The sequence below is a fragment of the Neomonachus schauinslandi genome, chromosome 6 (assembly GCF_002201575.2).
Source record: "Neomonachus schauinslandi chromosome 6, ASM220157v2, whole genome shotgun sequence".
NCBI classification, from domain to species: Eukaryota; Metazoa; Chordata; class Mammalia; order Carnivora; family Phocidae; genus Neomonachus; species Neomonachus schauinslandi.
The window spans coordinates 44,579,594-44,604,003 of record NC_058408.1 but is presented as its reverse complement, the minus strand read 5'-3'; the positions used below and the strand labels follow the sequence as shown (position 1 = coordinate 44,604,003).

The window sequence follows — 24,410 nt, the reverse complement described above, 5'->3', positions numbered from 1 at the left end:
GCGGAGAGCCTGCTTCTCCCTCTGACCCTATCCCCTCTCATGCTGTTTCTCTCTCTCTCTCAAATAAATAAATAAATAAAATCTAAAAAAAAAAAAAAAAAAGAAAAGAAATTAAAGGTTCAGGCGATCTCCCAGTTATATGGAAGAACCAGAGGCTGATGTCAACATCATATGCATGAGAGAAGAGCAAATGAGAACGAGGGTCCTTGAGTTGGAAGCAGGTGAACTTTGGGGAGGGGTCTTGTGCTAACGTGACTGTTTCCAAAGCTGCTCTAGGAAGAGGCTTCTCTTGTCTAAAGTCAGATACCCTCAAACCACTCTCCATCTTCACTTTGGTTTGGGAACCCTCAGTCCTATCGAATTTCCATAAACCAAAAATTCTCTACCTCAAGTCCAGATGTCCCCAAACAACCCACCCAATTCCAGCCCCAGCCTGAGCTCCAATCCAACCTGTACCTGGGAGGGAGGGGAGAGAGAAGAGGTGCTCCACAGAGCTTGACCCTTTGTCTGGAATATCAGCTTTACTCTTGTCAGTTTATTTTACTCTATTCTCAAGAGTGCTAAGAGTGTTTAAATAACTTGGGAAACTGGGACAATTCAAAGTCATGGTCTTTTGCTATTATATTAGCTGCTCTGTAGAGTCATAGAAGTAAACATGGTTGTATTTGTTAAAAAGAAGAGTTTAAACGGACTCTTAGAGGAGTCCCAACTAGGAGAACGCCTTTATTGGAAGGTCTATCGCTTAGTATAATAAACATTAGTGATTCAAAGTTTACAATGTTCATTCACATAAGTTTATTTCTTACAGGTATGCTCTAATATTTAGAGTGATATGGTGACTGTGGTCTTGACCACTCAGCCTTCCTATTGACCCTATGGTTACGAATGGAATCACAGACTCATCCCCGGTTTCATATCGTCCGTCAATACAGTGCTTTGGAGAACATTAGCCGCCTACAGGGAACTGCTTGAGCTGTGGGGCAGGGCGACTTGCTGATTGTTACCAGCTGGAAACCACTGCTCCAAAGAGAGCTCTCAGCAGTTTCTGGCGCATTTCCTCTATCAAAGAGGTCTCCTAATCTCCAGGTTTTCAATTCTGGAACTGGATGCTCTGACATTTATTGGAAATCTAATGCACTAGAGATACATATGGAAACTCTCACAAACTCAGCAAGTAGAAGGAGGATGTAGCCACACCTAAAGTTTGATTCCACTCTCCTTTCCTGCTCATATATATTAGAACATTCTTTTTATAGCATCATTTGATTGTACTCAGGAAGTGATGACTTAGACAAGCATGTTTCAAATCAATTCTCAACTTCTATGGATAAGGATGAAGTCAAAAACATGGTGGGTGCAACTATGAGATAGGTCACTGGCTACAGAAGAATCTTCTCACGCATACAAAGCTATCTGGAAATAGTGAATCAAAAGCCATTGTAATATATGTAAATCTAGGAAATATATATCAAAAAAACCCCTCCATAATCAAAGAATTTATTAACTCCTAAGGGAGGATAGCTTAAGAAGGACAGCTGCTAAGGAAAACAAGACAATGTTTTAGCAAATAGTTAGAGGAAGCAATTTAAAACTCAAACTGGAATGCCTTTCATTAGTCAAGATATTTACTTTGGAGAAGGAAGGAACTGAATGCTGCCAACTCTGGAGTAATTTACCTACTAAATTATTTATACGTAGTTAACCTACACAAATGAAGTTGGATGATCCCTGAGCTTTCTTCTACTGCCTTTTGTTAATCAATATCAGAGAATGACAAAAAACCGAGGATATTTAAGATAATGAGAAAATGACATAATCCCACTTACATTACAGATTCCCAAGTAGTCACAATCTGAGTTTTGCTACTACCATTCCCCTTTTAAAAAATTAACTTCAAATCACACAAATAATATTATACTCATATTTTCTTTAAAAAATGAAAACCATAAGTTTAAGGGTCAAAAAAAAAAATCCCCTTTTACCACCACATACAATTCTTTCTCATCCTTCCTACATAGTCCAACTCCATTGCAGACACTAGCCAACAATGGCATTTGCTATGCCAGAAACCATGCTGAGTTTACAAGCATAGCTTATTTAATTTTCACAATTTCCTGCTAAAGTGGGTTCAATTATTATCCCCATTTTGCAGAGGAGGAAAGTGAGCTTCAGCATGAGTACATCCCCCATTACTCAGGTACCCACTGTTAATGGTTTGGGACATATCCATCCAGGTTTTTCTATAAATCCCTATACATCTATGAGTATTCATAGAAATTGTAGTGTGTTGCTATTTTGTTTTATTAAAAAAACCTTAAATGGGATCATACTATACAATTTGCAGATTTCCCCATGACAGTTCATAAAGCTCTACCTCATTCTTTTCTAATTGCTCTCTAGTATATTACAGCCGTACCATTCTCCTACTGAGAAGAATGAAGGTTATTTCCAGTTTTTCAACAGACACAATGCTGAAGTGAACAGTCTTGTGCAAGCTTCCTCATGCACACCGGCAGCTGCTTTGGGTGGATACCAAGATGTGGAAGTGCTGGGTCATGGGTGTGCATGTTTCAATTTTAATAGATACTGCTATGTTGTCCTCCAAGATGTCTGCCGCCAGTATGTGAATACATATTTTCCTACAACCATGCCAAAATCTGATATTATCAAGCTTCAAATTTTTTTTTTTTAATTTTTATTTATTTATTTGAGAGAGAATGAGAGAGAGCACATGAGAGGGGGGAGGGTCAGAGGGAGAAGCAGACTCCCTGCCGAGCAGGGAGGCCGATGCGGGACTCGATCCAGGGACTCCAGGATCATGACCTGAGCCGAAGGCAGTCGCTTAACCAACTGAGCCACCCAGGCGCCCAAGCTTCAAATTTTTGCCAGTCTAAGGAATCATGTTTTAATTTGCATTTCCCTGATTAAAATAAAAGTTATATTAGGCAATGCCATCCGGACTGGTAATTAAATGGTAAAGTGAGTTAAAGCAGGGCAACATAAAGATGTAAATATACACTAAGCATACGATTTTATTTTAAAATACATAGATGTTCATTTCCTCTCTCACCTTTTGACATAGGAACAAGGCTTCTGCTTCAAGTAAGGAACCACACACGGAGGTTCACGTGTTCCTCCTGCACTAACCACACCCTTATAAAGCACATCTAAGATCCCCCTGGTTTGGTTTCTTAACTGAAGTGAGAATATAAAGATGTTGTGAAATAATCTGAGTGCAGAAATTAATTTAATTTAATTTAACAGCAAGCTTTTTAGTCATGTGCCTTCATCAAGACTTTCTAAAGCACTTAATTTAATTTTCAATGAAACAGCTCTCTTTCCACACTTGTGTTTCAGTGGCTTACATATTACTTAATAAATTACATAATCACAATGACATTCAACCAGTATAAACAGGTTTGGGAACCACCACACGGGCTCTTGGAAAACACATTTAACTGAGGCAGCACAAGCACAGAGGTGTTCTGGAGAGTAGACCACGAGCCATCCGGGCGAGCACGCTGTAGGCTGCAGTCAGCTTCTTTCAGAGAGGGATTTATGAGAGTCTTCTTATGCGGCGAGTTGGATAAGAGAGTATCTATTGTACCGATGATGTGGAACATCTTTTCATATGCTTATTGCCCAATATCCTCTACTGTGAACCATCTGTTTCTGTTCATTTCATGTACCTGCTTTTCTCGTGGATTATCTTTTTCTTAATTATTTATAAGCATTCTTTATCAATCTCTTATTAATTAACCTTTTGCCTTTTAGAGGTCATAAATATTTTCTCCCAGGCTGTTGCCTATCTATTAACTACCTTTTTGTGGTTGTTCCGTTTCATAAAAGTATTTAATTTTAATCTAATGAAATAAACTACTTTTCTGTCTTCTAAGCTTTTGCTTTCTATGTCTTATTTAAGAAAACCTCCCTTTGCTAAGATTTTAAACATATTTTTCTATGTTTCTTCTAATACTTGAATCATTTTGTTATTACCGGGCTCCAGATGAGGAAGTCAAAGTTCAGAAGTTTTAGACGTTTGACCAAAATTACAAAGCTAGAAACAACGAAGCTAGGATCTAGATTGATACATATCTATATATAATCAAAGCCAATGAAACAATTTCACATCACCTTCTTGAAGCAGGAATTAAAGTCTGAGAGAAGTAAAGCGGAATATACAGATATCTAACAATGATGAAAACTGGGACAAATGCACATCTTTGCACTGAGAACACATAAATGATTGACCTATAAAGGATTCATCATCACCCTCAGAAAACCAGCACAATCTCCTCCACCCATAGAAACTGCAGCCAAAGGGCTCAAGCAACTGGAGATCTAAATACCACTGAGCAACTAACTACGAGGTGACAACTACTGTGACTTAGAGGTCCAACTACTCTTATTCACTCATGCATCCATCCACTCCAGCAAACAAAAATATACTCAACACCTAACATGTCCCAGGCAATGCTCCTGAGCTCCACACCCTCACTTTTGTCCTTTGCTAGGTTCCTCCACACGGATGTTCTGCAAGTTCCTACAGCTTTGCTTACTCAAAACCAAGCTCTACGTTCACAGTGTACCTTGGATTCTTATGGTCATTCAGGTCTCATGCCTTCTATCTGCTACCAGAAAGTGAGCTCTCTCAGGTGAGATTTACATCTGATGCACCTCTGAGTCCTCCAAAGCACAGAGTCTAAGGACCCCGGCAATTCAGGCTTTCTGTTACTGCACTCATTACATTTCGGTGTGATCAGCAGCTTCACTTTCTCTCTTGTGGACTACACTGTGATGTTTTTAAGGGTGGGCCAGAATGAATAACGAATGAACAAAAAGGAGGGAAGGAATAAACCTCTTGTATTTTCATCAAACCCTATCTTCCTAAGTGATTTTCCCATTTTGTTTGATGTCACTATTTATTCTCACATCCACCAGTGCTCTTCCCCCAGTGGCCATGGGAATTACCATGATCTTCTGATTCCTCTGCCTTCTTTAGACATCTATAACAAGCTATCAAATCTTGTTGCTTCTACTGCAACTTTGTCCAAATCTTTTCTGTTCTCTCAGCCACCATCTTGCTTCAGGCTCATTGTCTCTTGCAAAAGCTATTATAAATGATCTCCAACCCAGGCTCCCCACACCAATCCATACGACACCCACTGCTGCCACATAAACTTTCCTCATTCGTAATCTCATTCTGTCAATGCTTTGCTTGAAATCTTCAAAGGTTCCCTGTGATCCATGGAATTCATTTCAGACCTGTCTGCTGGACATGAAGGCTCTATATAATACCCCATCTACATTTTGGTTGTAATTTCCCCCTGCTGTCCTACTGACACCTTCTCTTCCCTCCTACTCCCCAAACAGGACTACATGCTTTTCATTAAATATACCTTGCATTTTCCATCTCTGTCACTTCTGCCTGGGCCAACCTTCCTCATCCTATCCTTCGAAGCCCATTGCAAACAACAGCTCTTTCATGAAGTAGGTCCAGACACTCCAACAGACAAGATCTCTGCCTCCTCTGATATCAGCAGCACTTTGTATTGCCTTCTTGGAGTCAATCTTGCTCACTTGATTGATTTATGCATTTCTTTATGTATTTAATCCTGTTTTATTTATAGTCCTTTGGTATTCACCTTGTTTACTACCATAGAGCACCTTAAGGTAAGGGTCAGTGGTTTCCTTATTTTGTGTTTTTCTGCAGAGTCTAGTACAGAGGCTGGTACCTAGAGGCAATCAATAAAATATTTGTTGGAACTGAACTGTTCTCTAAACTTTGCTGTAAGTTCTTTGAGGACAGTGACTTTAAGTATTGCCATGTCTCTTGATACAAATAAAGGCCTTGTCCATAACAGGTGATCGAAACATACTTGTTTAAATAACTTCATAGTTCCTGAGCAAGATTTTTCAAAATACATGTCATACTGACATTAACCTAAAGTATTCATTTAGAAACCTCTCACCAAGTAACATAAAAGAAAAAGGAAAGAAACACTGACCCTAACATTCTTTTCCATTTATTTTATATGATAATGCTTAACTCATACTAGGTGCTTACCATGTGCCAGGCTTTGTACTCCAAGCCCTACAATGCTCATCTCAAGTTGTCCTCACCGTGGCACCCTGAGGCCCTGCCTTTTCCCCACTTGATGGGCAGGAGGTGCAGAGAATAGAAGTAACTTGACCCCACACTGAGCAAGGGGCAGAGCTGAGATCTGAACCCAGGCAGTTTCTGCCTCCAAAACCCATGGTCGTCACCAGCATGCCACACTATCTGGACTGAGTTTGCTGAGCCCCTTAATTTTAACAGTTAGAGTAAAAAGAAAAAAAAAAAGCTTCTAAAAATACTAAAAACAAGAACTTCTTGTCTTTTAGATTCTATTAGTGGATGGAAAAATAAAGAATTGTTGCATCTATTTCATCCACCTCAATGTAAGCTTCAAATTTAGAAGGCCTATTAGTTTTCTCAAACAACATGCATGGTCCATACTCGATTATGCATCCCAAAGGACGGAGCAGATGACAAAGATAATATACCAGCAGACAACTGAAAAATCATTTAATTTTGGGAAGCTGCCTAGAAATCTCAGAATCAAAGATAACCACTTACTCCTCCTTCTCCATGAAAGTCATTATACTCTTGAAAACTCCTGTTGGTGGTGTGGACTCTGATTGGTTGGCAGAAAAGGGGTGTGAGGGTTGTCACAGATAGTCTACAAGTAAAAAAAAAACCAAAAACCCAGAAATTTCTCTCTCTTGAATTTTCATTCAGTCTGCACAGAAAAGCACTAGTGCCCATTCTGACCAAGTGCTGGAAAAGAATATATTAGCACCAAGGAGTTGAGAGACTATGAAATTGGAGAGTAGGAAAAAGTTGTATCAGCTTTAAATATGATGAGAGGGCACACTGAGGAAAATACTACATGCTGTAAGATATATGTCGTTGCTTCCCTTAGGATTTCAGAGAGACAAGCATGCTAAGTAGAGACGGACTCTAGCGTAGATCCAAGGAACACCACTGCCAGACTCTTCAGGCTCCAATGGAAATATTAAAGATGAGATTTATAACTCAAGCCGAAATTATATCAAGCAAAAGGACAAAGTCTGATTTTCAGTAAAATGAAGTAGAAAAAAACCAACTGATGCTTCAACTCCTTGGGTCATCTATTTATCTATTCAAAGTTACAAAAAATTCATGTAAAAAGTCGGATCATAGTAACTCCCACTATTAGTCGCAGCTACTGTTTTCGAGATCTAAGAGCTAATGTTAAAACAGAGCATACATATGATGAATCTCTGTGACTCAAGCAATACCTTAAAATCCAAATCCCGTTTATGAAGCAAAATTTTATTGCAGAGTATTTCCACCCTTTTATAATGATCTAAAATAGCCAGTTGTTGGTAACTTCAGTATTTTAAGGTGTAGATCGGATGTTTAGAGAAGAACAGAGGAGAGAAAAATTAGCCCATTATGTTCATTAACGTATCATAGAAAATGACAGCATGAAATACTCATGAGCGCTGGCCAACTCCCTCTGCTGTAGCAGAAATCACAAAAACAAAAACAAAGCACATAATGGAAAAAGGAGTTTAAGTCAGGTGAAAACACTTCATGACGTTTCAAGCTTCTTAAAAATACATCCACTCAAACATGAAAAGCACAGCAAATAATTAATCCCAAAATAAAATACAAAAACAATGTTGCTCTAACAAACGGAATAAGTGCACATTCTTAACAGTTTGTAAAGTCTTTTAAGAAATCAGCGAATACGGCATTAACTACGTGTTTTCACAGAGATGGAACATTAAGGTGTAGTATGTATACCAATTCACATGAAAGAAAGAGGCTCCTAACTTTCTGTTTCAGATCACTGCCGTTCTCACATTCACTCAAAAGCCCCAATACCTTTAACACTGTGAATGTGAACTGCTGACTATTTTGATAGAGACATATCCTCTCAAAGGCAACTTTATCCACAACACTCGGTGTCCAGAGTAATGAAGCTTCATTCTGACTGGGTAAGAGTGAAAGAGGTGGAACGAAAAAGAAAAAAATATATTGGTCCTCCCCCCATAAATCTCAATCCTACTTCATGCCTTTTCCTTTACATTTAACCATTTTAAGATGCTAATAATTTTGCTATATCCCTCCCCCCCGCCCCGCCCCGGGGAGCGTTCTCTATCAAGATTAAAGAAGGGCTTATTCAGGAACAAACAGGATACAGGAGTGATCGTGCAGCTTCCAGGCAAGCTATAAATAGCAACAGCATTTTCAAGAAATCTTGTGCCAATGTGTAAGTTACAGCTGAAACACGCAGGGCAGATTTTATTACAATGGTGTCACCAAAATTCATTGTTATACGAGAAATGCAATCTTACCAAGTTTTCTTGGTTCCTGGCTGCTATTTTCTGCTCCTCTTCTGCCCCATTTTTCATGTACTTGACCTCTTCCACTGGTTTGATCCTATACTCATCTGAGCACCAAAAAAAGAAAAGACATTTTATAACTTTTTCACAATGGTAGAAAAGTGTCACTGAGAAAAGCCCCCAGTAGCGTAATTTGTCAGAGCCTTTTCCCCGCAGCGTTTCTATGTGGTTCATTTGAAACAATCTGGAATATGCTTAACCAGCCTCTTTCTGGGAGGTGCTCTCTTCTGCCCTTTGGGAAGAGCTCAGCACCATAAAGGCAGCTAATGAACGTGGCAGTGCCTGGTCCTTCCACGGAGAGCAGATGGTGGTGGAGGAAACGGAGGGTATTCCACCTCTAAAGACGATCTAGAATCTACACATACCAGGGCATATCACACAGTGGTCTAAGGAAGCTTTTTCTCCATGAGAACATTAGTTCGAAATGCCTGCGGCAGCAACTTTCAGCAGGACATTCACACCTTAATTTCCCTCTTTTGCAAAAACAAAGTATTGCTTAAGACTAAAGAGTTTAAATAGATCAACAAATAGATGTAAACCACAGGGAGCTGAAAATTTCCTATTTGTGATCCCCATATTAAACGTGGAGCAGTCTTCAATTACTTCATATGCTGCACACATGAGCGCACGCGCGTGCATACACACGCACACACACTTTAATCTCTCTCTACAGTCACATGCATGAAGAGCCACAGTATCTAAGGGAGCTAACAGGTATATCACTCAAGACTGGAGAGGCAGTGGGCCTCTAGGTAACAGGATCTAGACTTCCCAACAGCCAGAGAGAGAGAGAGTACAATAAATCTCAATCTCAGTACACATCACAGGACAAACTCTGGAATAAAGCTCTTCCCCACGGCAGCAGTTTGGTAATGACGGTGACGCTTCCATCAGATTCCTGTCAACAGGAAATGACTTGGGAACCCTAAGGTCCAAATAGGTGTGACTTCGAGTCATCTTTAATTTGTTGGAAAAATTACAGAAATTGTGCAAGTGGAAAATTTCACCAATCAACAAACTGACGATTGCCTAGCATATGGCATGGAATAATGCCTATGATGGGCTACCTGAAAGACAGATGTTTATCGCTAAGAGAGTTTGCATTTCAGTTCAGGAAGTTGTAATGTAATAACCCTTAACACACTACCCCCAAAGATGTCTGCTAAAGTAACATTTTCCCAAGTAATTATACTGTTCAAATGTTTCTCAAAATGATCACCTTACGAAAGTAGTACATTTGCATGTATCTGAATAAAGATTCCATGTTCAGGCTAAGCCAATTGTTTTTTCCACCTGACAATTCAAGGTAGTTATTGATTCTGCTTCTTTCTAAAGAAATTAGAAAGACTGGTGTGAGGTTACAGTAATGAGCCTTCAGGAATACAGAGTCCTAAATGTATTAACAAGTTAATCAGTGGACTCCGATCCACAGTCACAACACAAAAGAATTTCACATTTCAATTTGTATTAAGAGGAAAAAAAAGGAAAGTAAATGAACAAAATAGACACATTTAATTAAGGATTACTTATTCAGAAGTTAAAAAAGCACTTGTTAATTACCAAAAAAAAAAGACATTGACAAATTATGCCTCCAATATAATTACACAGAGATAAAAATAAAGGTAAAAAAAAGTTATGAGCCTCCCTAACTTCAGTTTGGGACGTTAATATTTATAAACCATGGTTCACTTGGATAAACTAACATTTCACTGGACTAAACTGTGATCTTAAGTACTTCTGGTCTCTATTTAAACATAAGTTATACACACATACACACACACTGTTTAAACATAATTTCGGTGGATTTCTATGACCCTCTGTAGGATCCTACCCCTCAGATGATAAGAAGGAAAGCACGACATTTTAGGACTTAAGCAGAACCTTCTGAGATGGTACTTTGCCCAATGCACAGCAAAGCATCTGCCCTCGAGAAGATCCCCCCTTGCCTCGCCCCTTCCTCTCTACCTACCCACCATAGCCCACTGTCCACACTCTCTGAGCGGTCTAGCAATATTCAGTCTTCATTTGCTTTTTTACCCTCCAGGGAACACAACTGAATTGAAAGTAGTAGACAACCTATTAATATTTTCCTAATATTTTTCTTCAATGAAATGGGAAACCCGCTGGCTACATGACTTTCAAAGCAGCATTATCCCAAATACAGCCTTTTTAAAAAAAAAACACACATCAAGGCAGAATCATCACCAATTCAAAAAGAGGATAGGTTTTAGTGTGTCATTAACAACCACGGCTGGATGGCTGGCCGATGCGGAATACAAAGAAAGAAAAAACAAACAGCCATGACTACAAAGCCAGACCTATCATTATTACTTACACAACACACTGCCTAAAATCCGTTGTGGTATAAAACAAAACAAAACAAAAGGCCAGCAAGACCCTTAGAGAAGCCACAATTTATACAAAGTAAATACTTAAAAAAAATGGTCTGTTCCATTTCTCAAAGGCTGGCGCTGGGAAGGAAGGTGTCCATCTGGAAACAGACAACTCATCAACAAATGTGTCACACATTTCCATGGCGATGTCGCCGTCAGGAGCTGCACTCGCCAGCAAGTCTCAGCGCAGACGAATGGAGCATTTCGGGTTCTGACAGTGAACCAGCCAGACAAAAATCCCGTTTTCCTTTTGTTTAAGGCACAGGGGAATCAGTGCGGGACTCTGGGCCTCGTTCGTCAAGCCCCACACTGGAGGCCATTAGCACAGCCTCCGGTATAAGCCAGAGAATCCCGGCATCAGAGCAATGTGCCAACTTGATTAAGAAGGAGGGAGGGGCAGGACCATCTTCCTCAGGCTCCCTCACACCTGTTCGCAATTTTTCTTTTCTTCCTGTTGATCTTGTCAGGTGGCCTATTAAAATGCACGTCAGGAACAGGAGGCCGACACCCTGTTCTGAACCTGCTCCCCCTTCTCTCTATGTAAACAGTCGCAAGCTGTGCTAGTCAAAATCGATCTGGGGTAAAAGCAATGAGCTGGTGATATGTTTAGCATTTTATTCCCTAGCTTACACCAGAAGAGGGGCCGGACTGTTTTTGTGGTGGCTCTGGCATGAAGATACACAGTTTCCCACCAAATCTCTGGGCTTCATTTTTTTTCTTTTTTTAAAGATTTTATTTATTTATTTGACAGAGAGAGACACAGCAAGAGAGGGAACGCAAGCAGGGGGAGTGGGAGAGGGAGAAGCAGGCTTCCCGTGGAGCAGGGAGCCCGATGCGGGGCTCGATCCCAGGACCCTGGGATCATGACCTGAGCCAGAGGCAGACGCTTAACCGACTGAGCCACCCAGGAGTCCCTGGGCTTCATTTTGATGTACAGTATATATTATGTGTGTGTGTGTATACACAGTATTACAGTTTTTACAGCTAGGAAGGGATCAGTTGGCTGCACATATTTTAGGCGGTATGGACTCACCCCATTTTCTGGATCCTGTCAATTCTTCCATTATTAACAACTCACTGGCCCTATCCCAGTTGTCCCAAGCTTTGCCTTAAGGTTACCTTTATAAGCAATGCAACTGGCTTTAAAATGAGCCCATTAGATGGAGGTAAGTGCTGGAGTGAGTTTATAATGCCAGAATTATTTAAAAAAAAAAAAGGTTAACAGTTTTCACAAATGTATACATTAGATGGGGAAGGAAGAAATGCAGAATGCCATTATATGCTATTCTTTCTAGTAAGAAGGGATCTTACAGTTGTGTGCTAATCTGGTGAAATTTGCACCTACTTTCATACCTTCTTATCCAGTCTTCTTTTGATCAATGACACGTATGTGGTAATAAATTTCTTGTTTTCCAGGACTGTTCCAACTTCAAAAATTCTGTGCTAATATCCTCATATTAAAAATGTCCAACATCTGGGTGCCTTAACTGAATGCTTTGGATTGCCTCTTTATCCAGAATTTGCATGAAGATTCTCTGGTAGACAATTAAGATATGCTCAGGAAAATATAAGAGCTTGGGCAAGGCATTGCAAGAACTATTTACAAACATAAGCCACTGAAAAGAAAACAACTCTACCAACCTTACGGCATACACTTGTTTCTCTTGGGTTCCTCCCATTGAACATCCTTGTCTCCCAAGCTAACTAAATTTGAGCCTTAAAATCCCGGTACAACTTCAAATTCTTGACTAGGATCTTTATTTCCTTACTTGGTAGGATTTTTCAAGAAGCAAGTATTCATAATGGTTAAAGGCTTAGCTTCTAGAGCTGGAATGCCTAGCCATATGACCCTGGGCAAGTTACTCATCCTTTCTGTGCCCTAATTTCTTCATTGGTAAAATGGGAATATCTATAGTACCTAATCTCACACACAGAGTCACATGAATTAATACGTGAAAACAGTGCCTGGCCTATAGTAAATAATAAATGTTAGCTGCTGCTTTAGAAAGCTCTGCTGGGGGGCGCCTGGGTGGCTCAGTTGTTAAGCGTCTGCCTTCGGCTCAGGTCATGATCCCAGGGTCCTGGGATCGAGTCCCGCACCAGGCAAGTCCCCTTGCTCAGCGGGGAGCCTGCTTCTTCCTCTGCCTGCCGCTCCCCCTGTTTGTGCCCTCTCTCTCTGACAAATAAAATCTTAAAAAAAAAATAGAAAGCTCTGCTGGTTCCGCAGGGAATACTATTCCTAATGTACAAAATCCATCAAGATAGAAAAAGAAAAGGCGTAATATAAACATCAGTAATTAATTTAACCAAAAATTGTGACTTAACTACGTTAACAAATGAGGAGAGAAGACACGAGAAGGGGATTTATCATCCATAAGCCCTTAGCATTTTTTTTAGCCATGCACATATATTACTTTAATCAAAATACTAACTAAAGTACCAGATTACTTTAGTTCGAATAATTTTAAAAGAATAACAAACCATTTTATGACTGAGAGAAGAAAAGTGATCATTATTCAAATGAAATCAGGGGTTCAACAAAATGATGCTCCTCTATCTTCCCTTACATCCTCATTCAATAGTTGCCTCGGTCTAGCCTACCTTGAGGGCCAAGAGTGAACAAATGAGATTCCAATTCCGAACAGGCAGATTGACTGTTTTCGAGCCAGAAGAGTAGAAGCAGCTCTACAGAAAAGCAATTTGTGGAAGGAAAACCCTTTTCTGGAAGGACAAAGAGGCAGGACTCTCTGAAACTACAAACCAAAGATGGATGGATGGGTCAGCTGCGTCGGGAAGATTTGTCTTCTCACTTCGGGAGACTCCAGCCCATCAGCTGTTCCCACTTCCACTGGTTCCATTCAACAAACAGCATTTAATATCTGCTGTGTGCTAAGCCCTGGTCTTTCTCAGGGGTTCATATGGAGCAGTACATTATGGGGACTGTGTGTCTGTGCTGTTACTCAAAGTGTCTGGCACACAGAAGGTGTTTAATAAAGCCTTCTTCAAAAAGGAGAAGAAAAGCACAGAGCTGACTGTTCATACATGAATAAATATTTCCCCTAATCAGTGAGTGCTTCAGTCCTGTTTGTCTCAGGGGTACATTTTTTTTTTTTTCTGCTAGATTTTCCAAGGAAGAAAAAGCATCGCTAAATGGAAAAAAAAAAAAAAAAATCCCCTTCTTTGCCTTTTTTTTTTTTTGCATCCAAACACAATGCGTGTGAAACTTCTCTTTCAAGTCCATTCCTTAAATATTTATTGGCCTTTGAAAAATAATAATAAAAAATAATAAAAAAATAAAAAATAAAAACACTTTATTGCTAAAAAATGCTAACCATCATCTGAGCTTTTAGCAAGTCATAACCTTTTGATTACTGGACCTCGATGTTGATGGTTGCTGACTGATCAGGGTTGTGGTTGCTCAACGTTGGCGTGGCTCGGGCAATTTCTTAAAATAAGACAGCAGAGAAGACTGCCATATCAACGGAATCTTGCTTTCATGAACAATTTCTCTGTAGCACACAATGTCGTTTGACAGCATTTTACACAAAGGAGAATTTCCTTCAAAATTGGAGTCGATCTTCTCCAACCCTGCAGTTGCTTTATCAACTAAAGTTATGTAATATTCTCTCTATCCATCCATCTATTTATCTATCCATCCATCCATCTATCTTTTGTTATCATTTCAAACGTCTTCACAACATCTTCACTAGGAGTAGATTCCATCTCAAGAAACCACTTTCTTTGCTCATCCATAAGCAGCTCCTTATCCACTCAGGTTTGATCATGAGATTGTAGCAGTTCAGTCCCATCATCAGGTTCCATTTCTAATTCTAGTTCTCTTGCTGTTTCACCACATCTGCAGTCACTTCCTCCTCTGAAGTCTTGAGCTCCTTTCTAAGTCATCCATGAGGGTTGGAATCACTTCTCAAACTCCTGCTCATGTTGGTATTTACACCTCTTCCCGTGAATCACGAACATTCTTAGTGGCATCTAGAATGCGGAATCCTTTCCAGAAGGCTTTCAACTTCTGTTTTCCAGGTCCATCAGAAAAATCACCTATCTGTGGCAGTTATAGCCTTATAAAATGTATTCCTTAAATAATAAGACTTGAAAGTCAAAATTATTCCTTGATCCAAAGGCTGCAGAATGGATGTTGTGTTAGCTGGCATAAAAACAACATTCATCTCATTTTATGTCTCCAATAGAGCTCCTGGGTGAGCAGGTATAATGTTAATGAGCAGTAATATTTTGAAAAAAAAAACCAAACACCCTTTTTTTTCTGAGCAGATCTGAACAATGGGCTTAAAATAGTCAGTAAACCATGTTATAAACAGATGTGCTGTCATCCAAGATTTGTTGTTCCATTTCTACAGCATGGGCTGAGTATATTTAGCATCGTTCTTAAGAGCCAAGGATTTTCGGAATGGGAAATGAGCACTGGCTTCAACTTCAAGTCACCAGCTGCATGAGCCCCTGACAAGAGAGTCAGTCTGTCCTTGGAAGCTTTGAAGCCAGGACTGACTTGTCCTCTCTAGCTACGAAAGTGCCAGCTGGCATCCAGAAGGCTGTCACGTCTATCCTGGGAATCTGTTGTTTTGTGTAGCCACCTTCGTTGATCATCACAGCTAGATCTTCTGGATGACTTGGTGCTGCTTCATCCTGCACTTCTGTTATGAAGATGGCTTCTCTCCTTCAGCCTCATGAACTAACTTCTGCTAGGTTCCAACTTTTCTTCTGCAGCTTCCTCAGTCTTCACAGAATGGAAGAGAGTAGGGCGTTGCTCTGGATTAGGCTTTGGCGTAAGGGAATGCTGGGGCTGGTCTAATCTATGCAAACCACTCAAACTTTCTCCATCTCAGCAATAAGGCTGATTCACTTTCTTATTGTTTGTGTGTTCACTGGAGTATAGCACTTTTGATTTCCTTCAAGAACTTTTCCTTTGCTTTCATGACATGCCTAACTATTTGGTGCAAGAGGCCTAGCTTTCAGCCTATCTCGGCTTCTGTCGTGCCTTCCACCCTAAGCTGAAGCATTTTTAGCTTTTGATTTCAAGTGAAAGATGTGTGACTCTTCCTTTCATTTGGAGACTTAGAGGCCATTGTTGGGATTTCCACTGCCCTAATTTCAATACTGTGTCTCAGGGGCTAGGGAGGCCCAAGGAGAGGGAGAGAGATGGGGGGATGGCCGGTCAATGAAGCAGTCAGAATACACGAAACATTTACCAATTACATACCCATCAGCAGTCAGAATACACGAAACATTTACCAATTACATACCCATCGTACATGGGTGTGGCTTGTGGTGCCCCAAACAATTACAAATAGTAACATCCAAGATCACTGATCACAGATCACCATAACAAGCATAATAATAATAATGAAAAGGTTTGAAATATTGCAAGAATAACCAGAATGTGACACAGAGACATGAAGTGAGCAAATGCTGTTGGAAAATGGTGCCAACAGACTTGCACCATGCAGGGTTGCCACAAACCCTTGTTTAAAAAAAAAAAAAAGGCGGGCGCCTGGGTGGCTCAGTCGGTTAAGCGACTGCCTTCGGCTCAGGTCATGATCCTGGAGTCCCGGGATCGAGTCCCACATCAGGCTCCCTGCTCGGCGGGGAGTCTGCTTCTCCCTCTCCCCCTCCCCCTGCTTGTGTTCCCTCTCTCGCTATGTCTCTCTCTGTCAAATAAATAAATAAATAAAATCTTTAAAAAAAAAAAAAGGCAGTATCTGCAAAGTGCAATAAAGCAAAGCACAATAAACTGAAATGAAGTATGCTTGTATAGTACTGGTCTATGCTTTTGAATTTGTCTCACCCCTCCTATCATCCTCATCTTAAAATACATTTTGCACTTCTTATTTTTGCAACAGTAGGTCAGTGCCTGATATCTGCTGGATTGAAAAGAATTTTGTTACGGAGGCATTAAAGAGCAGAGAAAGGGGCACCTGGGTGGCTCAGTCGTTAAGCGTCTGCCTTCGGCTCAGGTCGTGATCCCAGGGTCCTGGGATCAAGCCCCATGTTGGGCTCCCTGCTCAGCGGGAAGCCTGCTTCTCCCTTTCCCTCTTCCACTCCCCCTGCTTGTGTTCCCTCTCTTGCTGTCTCTGTCCAATAAATAAATAAAATCTTTAAAAAAGAAATAAAGAGCAGAGAATAGTGAAAGCTTTGATGACTTCAGCATATTTAACCCTAGTTCACTTCTAAACTCTCCTCCTCTTGAAAGCTTGTGCTGGGTACATCTAAGAAGCTGTTATGTGCTAGGTTCTGTGACAAGCAATGCGGGGTAATGGAGGAGGCTGGGAGTGCCAAGGAAGACCACCTGTCTGGAGGGGAAGACTCAGGCTCTGACCACCCCTCTGCTATCCAGAGCACATTCCTCAGCACACACAGACTGACCCCATTCCACTTGGCCACTGCTCACCGGGGCTGATTCTAAATCTGGAACAATCGTAGGCAAAGCAGAGACTGGGTTGAAGGAGCTCATAGTCCATTATCAATTCTCTGAGTCAGGCAGTCCCTTAGTGATAATTTTTGTACCTCGCTTGTAGAAAGTGATTTTGCCCTTTCCAATGTAATAGTTATTATTAAGCAATTTCTAGGGTAATTATAAGCTGCCCATTCTAAATGTTTTGAACATTTCAAAACAAGGCTTTGGTACATTTAATATAAAACACTCTCAGCTCTTTTCAGAATAGGTCTCAAATCCACCTAATAAAGGAAAAGTGATTTCAAATTAAGATTGTTTGATACATTACATTCTAATGATCTAAAAATAGAAGTTGTTCAAAAATAACAGGCAAGAAAATTATATTTTTAGACTTTATATGTGTGGAGATTAGACATGGAGAGGTCTGACCCAGGGGGTTTCTACTAGGGGAAGTAGGAACATTGTACATATTTGTACATATCCCCCATTATCTCAAAATCCCCAAATGTTAATGTCACAAAGACAGCAATTCTCCTATGCTTATTGCATCCTTATTCTCTAGTGAAACCTAATGTTTGCTTGTATTTGAAAACCAGAGAGAAAAGGCCTTCGGGGGTGCTGACTCCATTTAGTCTTGCTTCAGTGGTATAAAACTCATTTTAGCACGCCTCATCCATAAAGGGTACTATCCTTTTCAAAAATATGCAATGAAGTGAAGGGTGGAAGCGGTACCTAATTTTTATTTTAGTTTGATGTTTCAGAATTTACCAATGACACTGAGCACTTTTTCTATGCATCGATATCATTCATTTGTACTTCCATCCATGTGAAGCATCTCTTCATATCTTTTGCCCTTTTTTTTCTTATTGGAGTTACAGCATTTTTCTTACTGACTGCTATGAGCTCTCTGTGAACTATACCAATTTAGGACACACTTCTGGCCCAAAAAGGTCTGGGCAAAAACACTCTTGATTTTAGTTTGGACATGAGAAAGTGAAAGGAACCAGCTGCTTTCTGTCTTTGAGTCAAGTGTTGGGGTATCTTGTACTGCTTTTCTGTGTTTCTTTCCTTCAGCAATATTTACTGGGCACCTACTATCTGCCAGAGAACGTAGCATTCAGTCCTACGGATTAGGTCTAGGAGGCGGAAGCAGGCCCTGTTTTGAAAGAGCTCACAGCCTCCTCTGGGGGAGTGGGTGAGGAAGGATACAAGAAAATAAGGAAGGAGAGCACGCAGTGTCTACCGCTATGAGAAGCACATGTATGGGGTGGTTGTGATAAAAAGGAGAGACCCCCTAAGCATGGTTGGGGAGAGCCTTGGAAGAGGTGATAAATCTCAGTGGAGTCCTGAGGAGCACTAGTGTGTGTGGGAATGACAAGTTCAGGCAACAGGCCAATGAGTTCAGAGGCCAGTGAGAATATGGCAAACGGGAACTACAATTAATTCAATATGGCCGACATGAAGAATTCCAGGGGGGTACAGTGATGTAAAGAGAAGAGCTGATAGGACCAGTCCAGGAAGACCTGATATGCAAGTCCCACGGAAGAGTCAGCCCCTCTTCTGGATTGATGTGGACTCTCCCACCAGTGCCCAGCACTGAAGCCACCATTTAGGTCAACTGTCTGTCCTTTGGATTGTCCTTACCCATCTCTTCTGGAGAGACCCCAACCACCTTAATCCAAAGCTTTCTGCTTCTCTCTGAGAGAAGGTGCAGCAAAGGAAGAATGAATGTACATCTTGAGATTGACCAGTTGGTCAAGGAAGGTTAGGAAGAACATGTAAGGAAGACAGGGAAAGAGCCAGAGAGAGAATTCACAGAAAGTTTCAAGAGAGTGGAGTCTTTATCCTGGATTCAGCTGATGGCATGCCGGTGGGGCACTGGTGGGTATAATGCCACATGTGTCGGAACGTGTGTTTCCTGTCTCCCCCAACGGGTATGCCTTCAACTGGGGATGGGGAAGTGCTGCAACACTAAGAATTGGGAGTGGTTGAGATGGGGATGTATAACCTCTCCTAGGGGCAAAAAGAATGTCACTGAATCTGATGTCAGCTCCTTCCCCTTCGATAGGACAACAACACATCACTCCAGATGGAGCACTGGTTTCCAAGGCCTTTCTCTTCCAGACCTGCCTTTGTGACTTCTCAGCTGTGTGCCATGGAAGCAGGGTACCTCTCTTAGTGAACTCTGTGCACTGAGATGTGTGCATGGGGTGCTTATGGTCTCTTAGCATTCTTAGGTCTTGTCCATGTCTTTGAGAGAACAAGATGAGGGGCGCCTGCAGCTGCAAGGATGAGAGGGTGACAAAGCCTCTCTCACTATAGCACCTTTAATCATTAACACTCGACCTGCAGGCCCCATTCCTGAATCATTTAATCATTTCAGAGGCCAGACAACACATTTCCTTCATTCATTTGGGGTACATTATTCAGTGACCACGGAACTATTATCCAGTCATTAAGGGTCCCTGGACATTCATCTTCTGACAAGCTCCCACAAAAGACACACAACCAGATCCAATCCAGCCTGGATTCCTTTATGAATTCATATGCACAGCAAGGCTTCCAGATGGGGAAGGGGTGTAATTTCTACACCATACAGTAATAATTTCCGATCAAGGAACAGAATGAGTGGTTGAGGAAGATTCAGAGCTGCTTTCAGAGAGGAGGGCTTGCATGGTTGTTCTGACAGCAATTTATCAAGTTTCTCAAGAGCCCTGCTCTGACTCTTCTTCGTGCTGGTTCCCCACCCACTGCTGAATCGCTGGGACTCTTGAAAAGTTGGAGGCCAGCTAATTCCTCTCCGCTACTCTTAGTTGGCCTCCTGTTATCTTAGATAAGCATTCATGATAAAAACCTGCACAGTCACCTATGCTCTCTTCTGCTTTGATTTAATCCCCATGTCAGCTCTATGAGGCAGGAATTATACCCACTTTCCACAGATGCAGGGATTAGTCTTTGATTGGCTGGTCAAGTGGCAATGCTGGTTCAAATCCAGGTTGGTCTGAGTTGGGGCCAGGTTCTTAACCACCAAGTCAGTTTTTTTTTGGTTTTGTTTTTTTTAAACCACAAAGCACAGTAAATAATTACTTTGGGAGATGATATAGGCATAAAGCATAAATGGATTCAGAAAGGATTTGGACGAATTTGTAAATCACAGAGATATGAATAAAAGTTACAACGACATCTAACCTTCTTGGAAAGTAACAACAGAGAAACTACTAGACCCTCCCTTGTCAGGTGTCTGGAAACTTTATCAGTGGAAGATAGCATCCCTGTGCTCTTTAAGTTAGGAACTAATACGCCATCTAAAGTAAGTGCTATGTGAAACCTTTTGTTAAAATGGTGATTTGACCACTGCTGCATTTAACAGAAGAAAACTGAGTTTTTCTCCAATATATAGTAATTACTGCAATGTCTTTACAAAAACTTGTTTTTTGAGAGATAACTTAATTTTAAGGCTTCTGGTATACTACTACAACTCTGATATATGATCATTAAGACCAAGGAATAAATCAAGGACCTCTTCTTTCACTGGAGTAAGGAGGAGGAGGAGGGGGAGGAAGAGGGGAAAGAAGAAGTGGAGGAGGAGGAGGAGGAGGAGGAAGCATAAGAGAAGAAAGGAGAGCTATCATTTATAGAGCCCTTTTAATGTTCCAGATCCAGTTCTGAAAACCTGACATACAACAACCCATTTAATACTCACAAGGGCTCTATGAAGTAGAACCATTAATGTCTCTATCATACTAAAAAGGAAACTGAGGCACAGAGCATTCATTCACCTAGCTGTACCACCTAGTGAGTGGTGGGATGGGGCTAGGTCTTGAACCCAGGCAGTCTGATTCAGACCCCATGCTCTCATTCAATTTCCCCACAAATGTATAGTAAAGTGAATTTCTGAGAAAAAGAGAAATTCTTTTTGTATACAGAACTATTACATGTTTTCACACCATGTACTCTCTGTCTGAATGGAAGTCACCCTTAAGATAAGCCTTTTCAAGTCAGTCATTAAGAACTGTATTATCATAAAAGAAGACCTAAAGTAACGTGAACAGTAAACTGTTAGGGTAAACTATAAGGCAATAACAAATATTTCTGAAGAGATAACTAATAGAGTGGCTCATGTGTCCTCCTCTGTATATGCAGTTGATAAAATTCCACTGTTCTCAAAACGGCCTGAAATGTGAGTTGTTTTTCTAGGGCTGGCAGTAAATTTCTGCTGATTCATTTGTAGTCAGTTCCTCACTACATCCAAGATCAATGGTCATGAATTTGCAGGACGGCTCTTCAGGATGAGGAATTTCAATGACCATTCCAGAAACTCTCTCCCATTTACTGTGGCTGCCACAGCCATCTCAAACATTGAACAATTTGTCCAACAGGGGTGTGTGTGTGTGTGTGTGCGCGCGCACGTGCGCGCACATACACGTTTGTGTTTGAAGAAGAAGTACATTTGAATGTCCATTTGACTTAATTGCTTTAATTGGGTTCTGACTTAAGTGGATTTCTGTTAAGGAAAAGATTCACAGATAATAACCAGGAGAGAGAACAGTATTAGCACTCGAGCCTCCCAGCACCCCACCGCCAAGCCACCTCACCGATGAGCTGCATGAGGCCAGACCTGCTTGTGTGATTTTGTGCTGCAGACTGGCAAAGGGGTGAGGAGGTTAGTGGGAGAGCTGCGGCAGGCCAGATTTACACCAGAAAGGGGAGGGCTAACAAGAGGAGAAGAATTGTTAAGGCCAGGCACAGAAGACCTCAGGTGGCCTCGGCTAGTGGGGAAAGTTTTGTGGACAATGAGACAGAGAAAGAGGGAGATTTCTGAGATGGTAAGAGGGAGACAGACAGAGTCACCGGGGTGACAGAGAGCTAGAGATTTCTGGGAGTAGACTTCAGTATGTTGTGCTGTAGTTTATGAATCGCACCTCCTTGTGATTCTTTGAGATTACTCAGTAAAAATTTAAATTGCTTTTCAATGATGTTTAATGTTTCTTTTGATATGTGTCTGGATTGAAGGTGGCTTTCAGGGGCCTGACTCAATCTGGGTTGGACAACCATGAGTGGCAGCAAAATCATTAACAAGAATAGAAGGAGACTGGATAGAGTCATTTCCAGTTAAAGTAATTCCCAAGTTTGTAAGCACTGCCACTGAATTTTGAAAATGGAAAGCTAAAATACAATTTGTGATAAAATAGTGTAGCGTCTCTCCTTATGAAAAATATTCATGACCTGACTTTCACTGCACAGATCTCATGAAAAGAAATGCTCACACTCGTGGAGAAAGGTCCTGGAGTGTTAGGGAGAGCGCTCATTCACATGTGCACAGACAGAAGACAAGGGCTCTCGCGCTTCTCTCCTTTGACAAGTCTGTAGATCTCTTCTCACAAGAGCTTCATTCACATAAAACTAAAGATCATTTCCAGTTGCTATGAATCGCCAAGTTATCTTCCCCTCAGAGATGAAAGTGGGCTCAGACTGCAACAAAGAGTAGCTCTTTAGGAATAATGTGTCTGGGTGAGAGGGGGAACAGCATGCTCAAGGATAGTTTAATGGTGAGCGACACAGTAAATAAGATCACACCATCTTCCACAACCCGTTTCGTCTGAACCAGCCTATTTTAGTAACCCATTCTGCTCAACTGGTTTGTGAAAGACAGTGGGCATTTATCTTTTGGGGAGAAGGGATGAGGACTCATTCAAAAGGGCATCTGAGAGGTTCAATTAAATTCAAATCAGCTAACTTGTGTGACAGTTGCCAGGTAGGCTCTGTAGTGAGAGTCCGAGGACCAGAGCTTATGGAGAAGTGGTCCTTAAGGACTCCCACCCACCATTTCTACATAAGCTATTTAAATGTAGTTTAGGATCACAAAACTTCTTAAAGCTGACATTCCATTTTGCTTCCTCAATAGGGATGTATAGTAGCAAACAAGACAAAACAAAACAAAAAACCCTCCTGTATCATCTGATACATGTTAGAATGGTAATTATCGAAAAGACAAGAAATAACAAGTGTTGATGAGGATGTAGGAAAAAAGAGAATCCTCATGCACTATTGGTGGGATGTTAATTGGTGTAGCCACTATGAAAAGCAGTATGGAGGTTCCTGAAAAAATTAAAAATAGAACTCCCATATGATCTAGCACTCCCACTTCTGGGTATATATCTAAAGGAAAGGAAATCAGGATCTTGAAGAGATATCTGTACCCCCATGTTCACTGCAGCTTTATTCACAATAGCCAAGATATGGAAACAACCTAAACGTCCACTGACAAAGTAATGGATAAAGAAAATGTGACACACACACACACACACACACTGGAATATTACTCAGTTGTGAGAGAGAAGGAAATCCTATCATTTGTGATGACTGGAATGGATCTTGAGGGCATTACGCTAAGTGAAAGTCAAAGAAAGTCAAATATGTATGATATCACTTATATGTGGACTCTAAAAATGTTAAACTCACAGAAATAGAGTAGAATGGTGGTTGCCAGTAGCTGGGGGATGGGGGAAATGGGGAGATGTATGTCAAAGTGTACAACTTTCAGTCATAAGATAAATAAGTTCTGGGGATGTAATGTACAGAATGGTGACTATAGTTAACAATACTGTATTATATACTTGAAATCTGCTAAGAGAATAAATCTTAAGTGTTCTCCCCACATACACAAAAAAAGGGAATTATGTGAGGTCAAAGACAGACATGTTAACTGACTTATTCTCATAACCACTTTCCAATATATATGTGTATCAAATCATCACATTGTAGGGGCACCTGGGTGGCTCAGTCGTTAAGCGTCTGCTTTCGGTTCAGGTCATGATCCCAGGGTCCCAGGATCGAGCCCCGCATCGGGCTCCCTGCTCAGCAGGAAGCCTGCTTCTCCCTCTCCCACTCCCCCTGCTTGTGTTCCCTCTCTCCCTTGTGTCTCTCTCTGTCAAATAAATAAATAAAATCTTAAAAAAAAAAAATCACGTTGTAAACCTTAAATTTATACAATGTTATAAGTTGATTATACATAAATAATGCTGAGAAAAATAATGGAAAAAAAAGAACTGCTGTAATTTCTAAGACTTTGGATGATTTAAATCAGAAATTTTTAACATAGGGAAGTATGAAAAGCCCACACATTTCTATACACACAGGCCAAAGGAGAATTT

General features: G+C 40.8%; 1 protein-coding gene across 3 annotated transcripts in view; it reads right to left on the bottom strand.

Moving 5' to 3' along the window:
- Positions 1 to 24,410, bottom strand: part of C6H1orf21 (chromosome 6 C1orf21 homolog) — a 218,319-nt gene that overhangs the window by 94,287 nt on the left and 99,622 nt on the right. For all 3 annotated transcript variants that reach the window (XM_021682784.2, XM_021682785.1, XM_021682786.1), the window contains exon 3: positions 8,389 to 8,483. In XM_021682784.2, the coding sequence (XP_021538459.1) occupies positions 8,389 to 8,483 (95 nt within the window). The remainder of the gene's footprint in view (positions 1 to 8,388; positions 8,484 to 24,410) is intronic.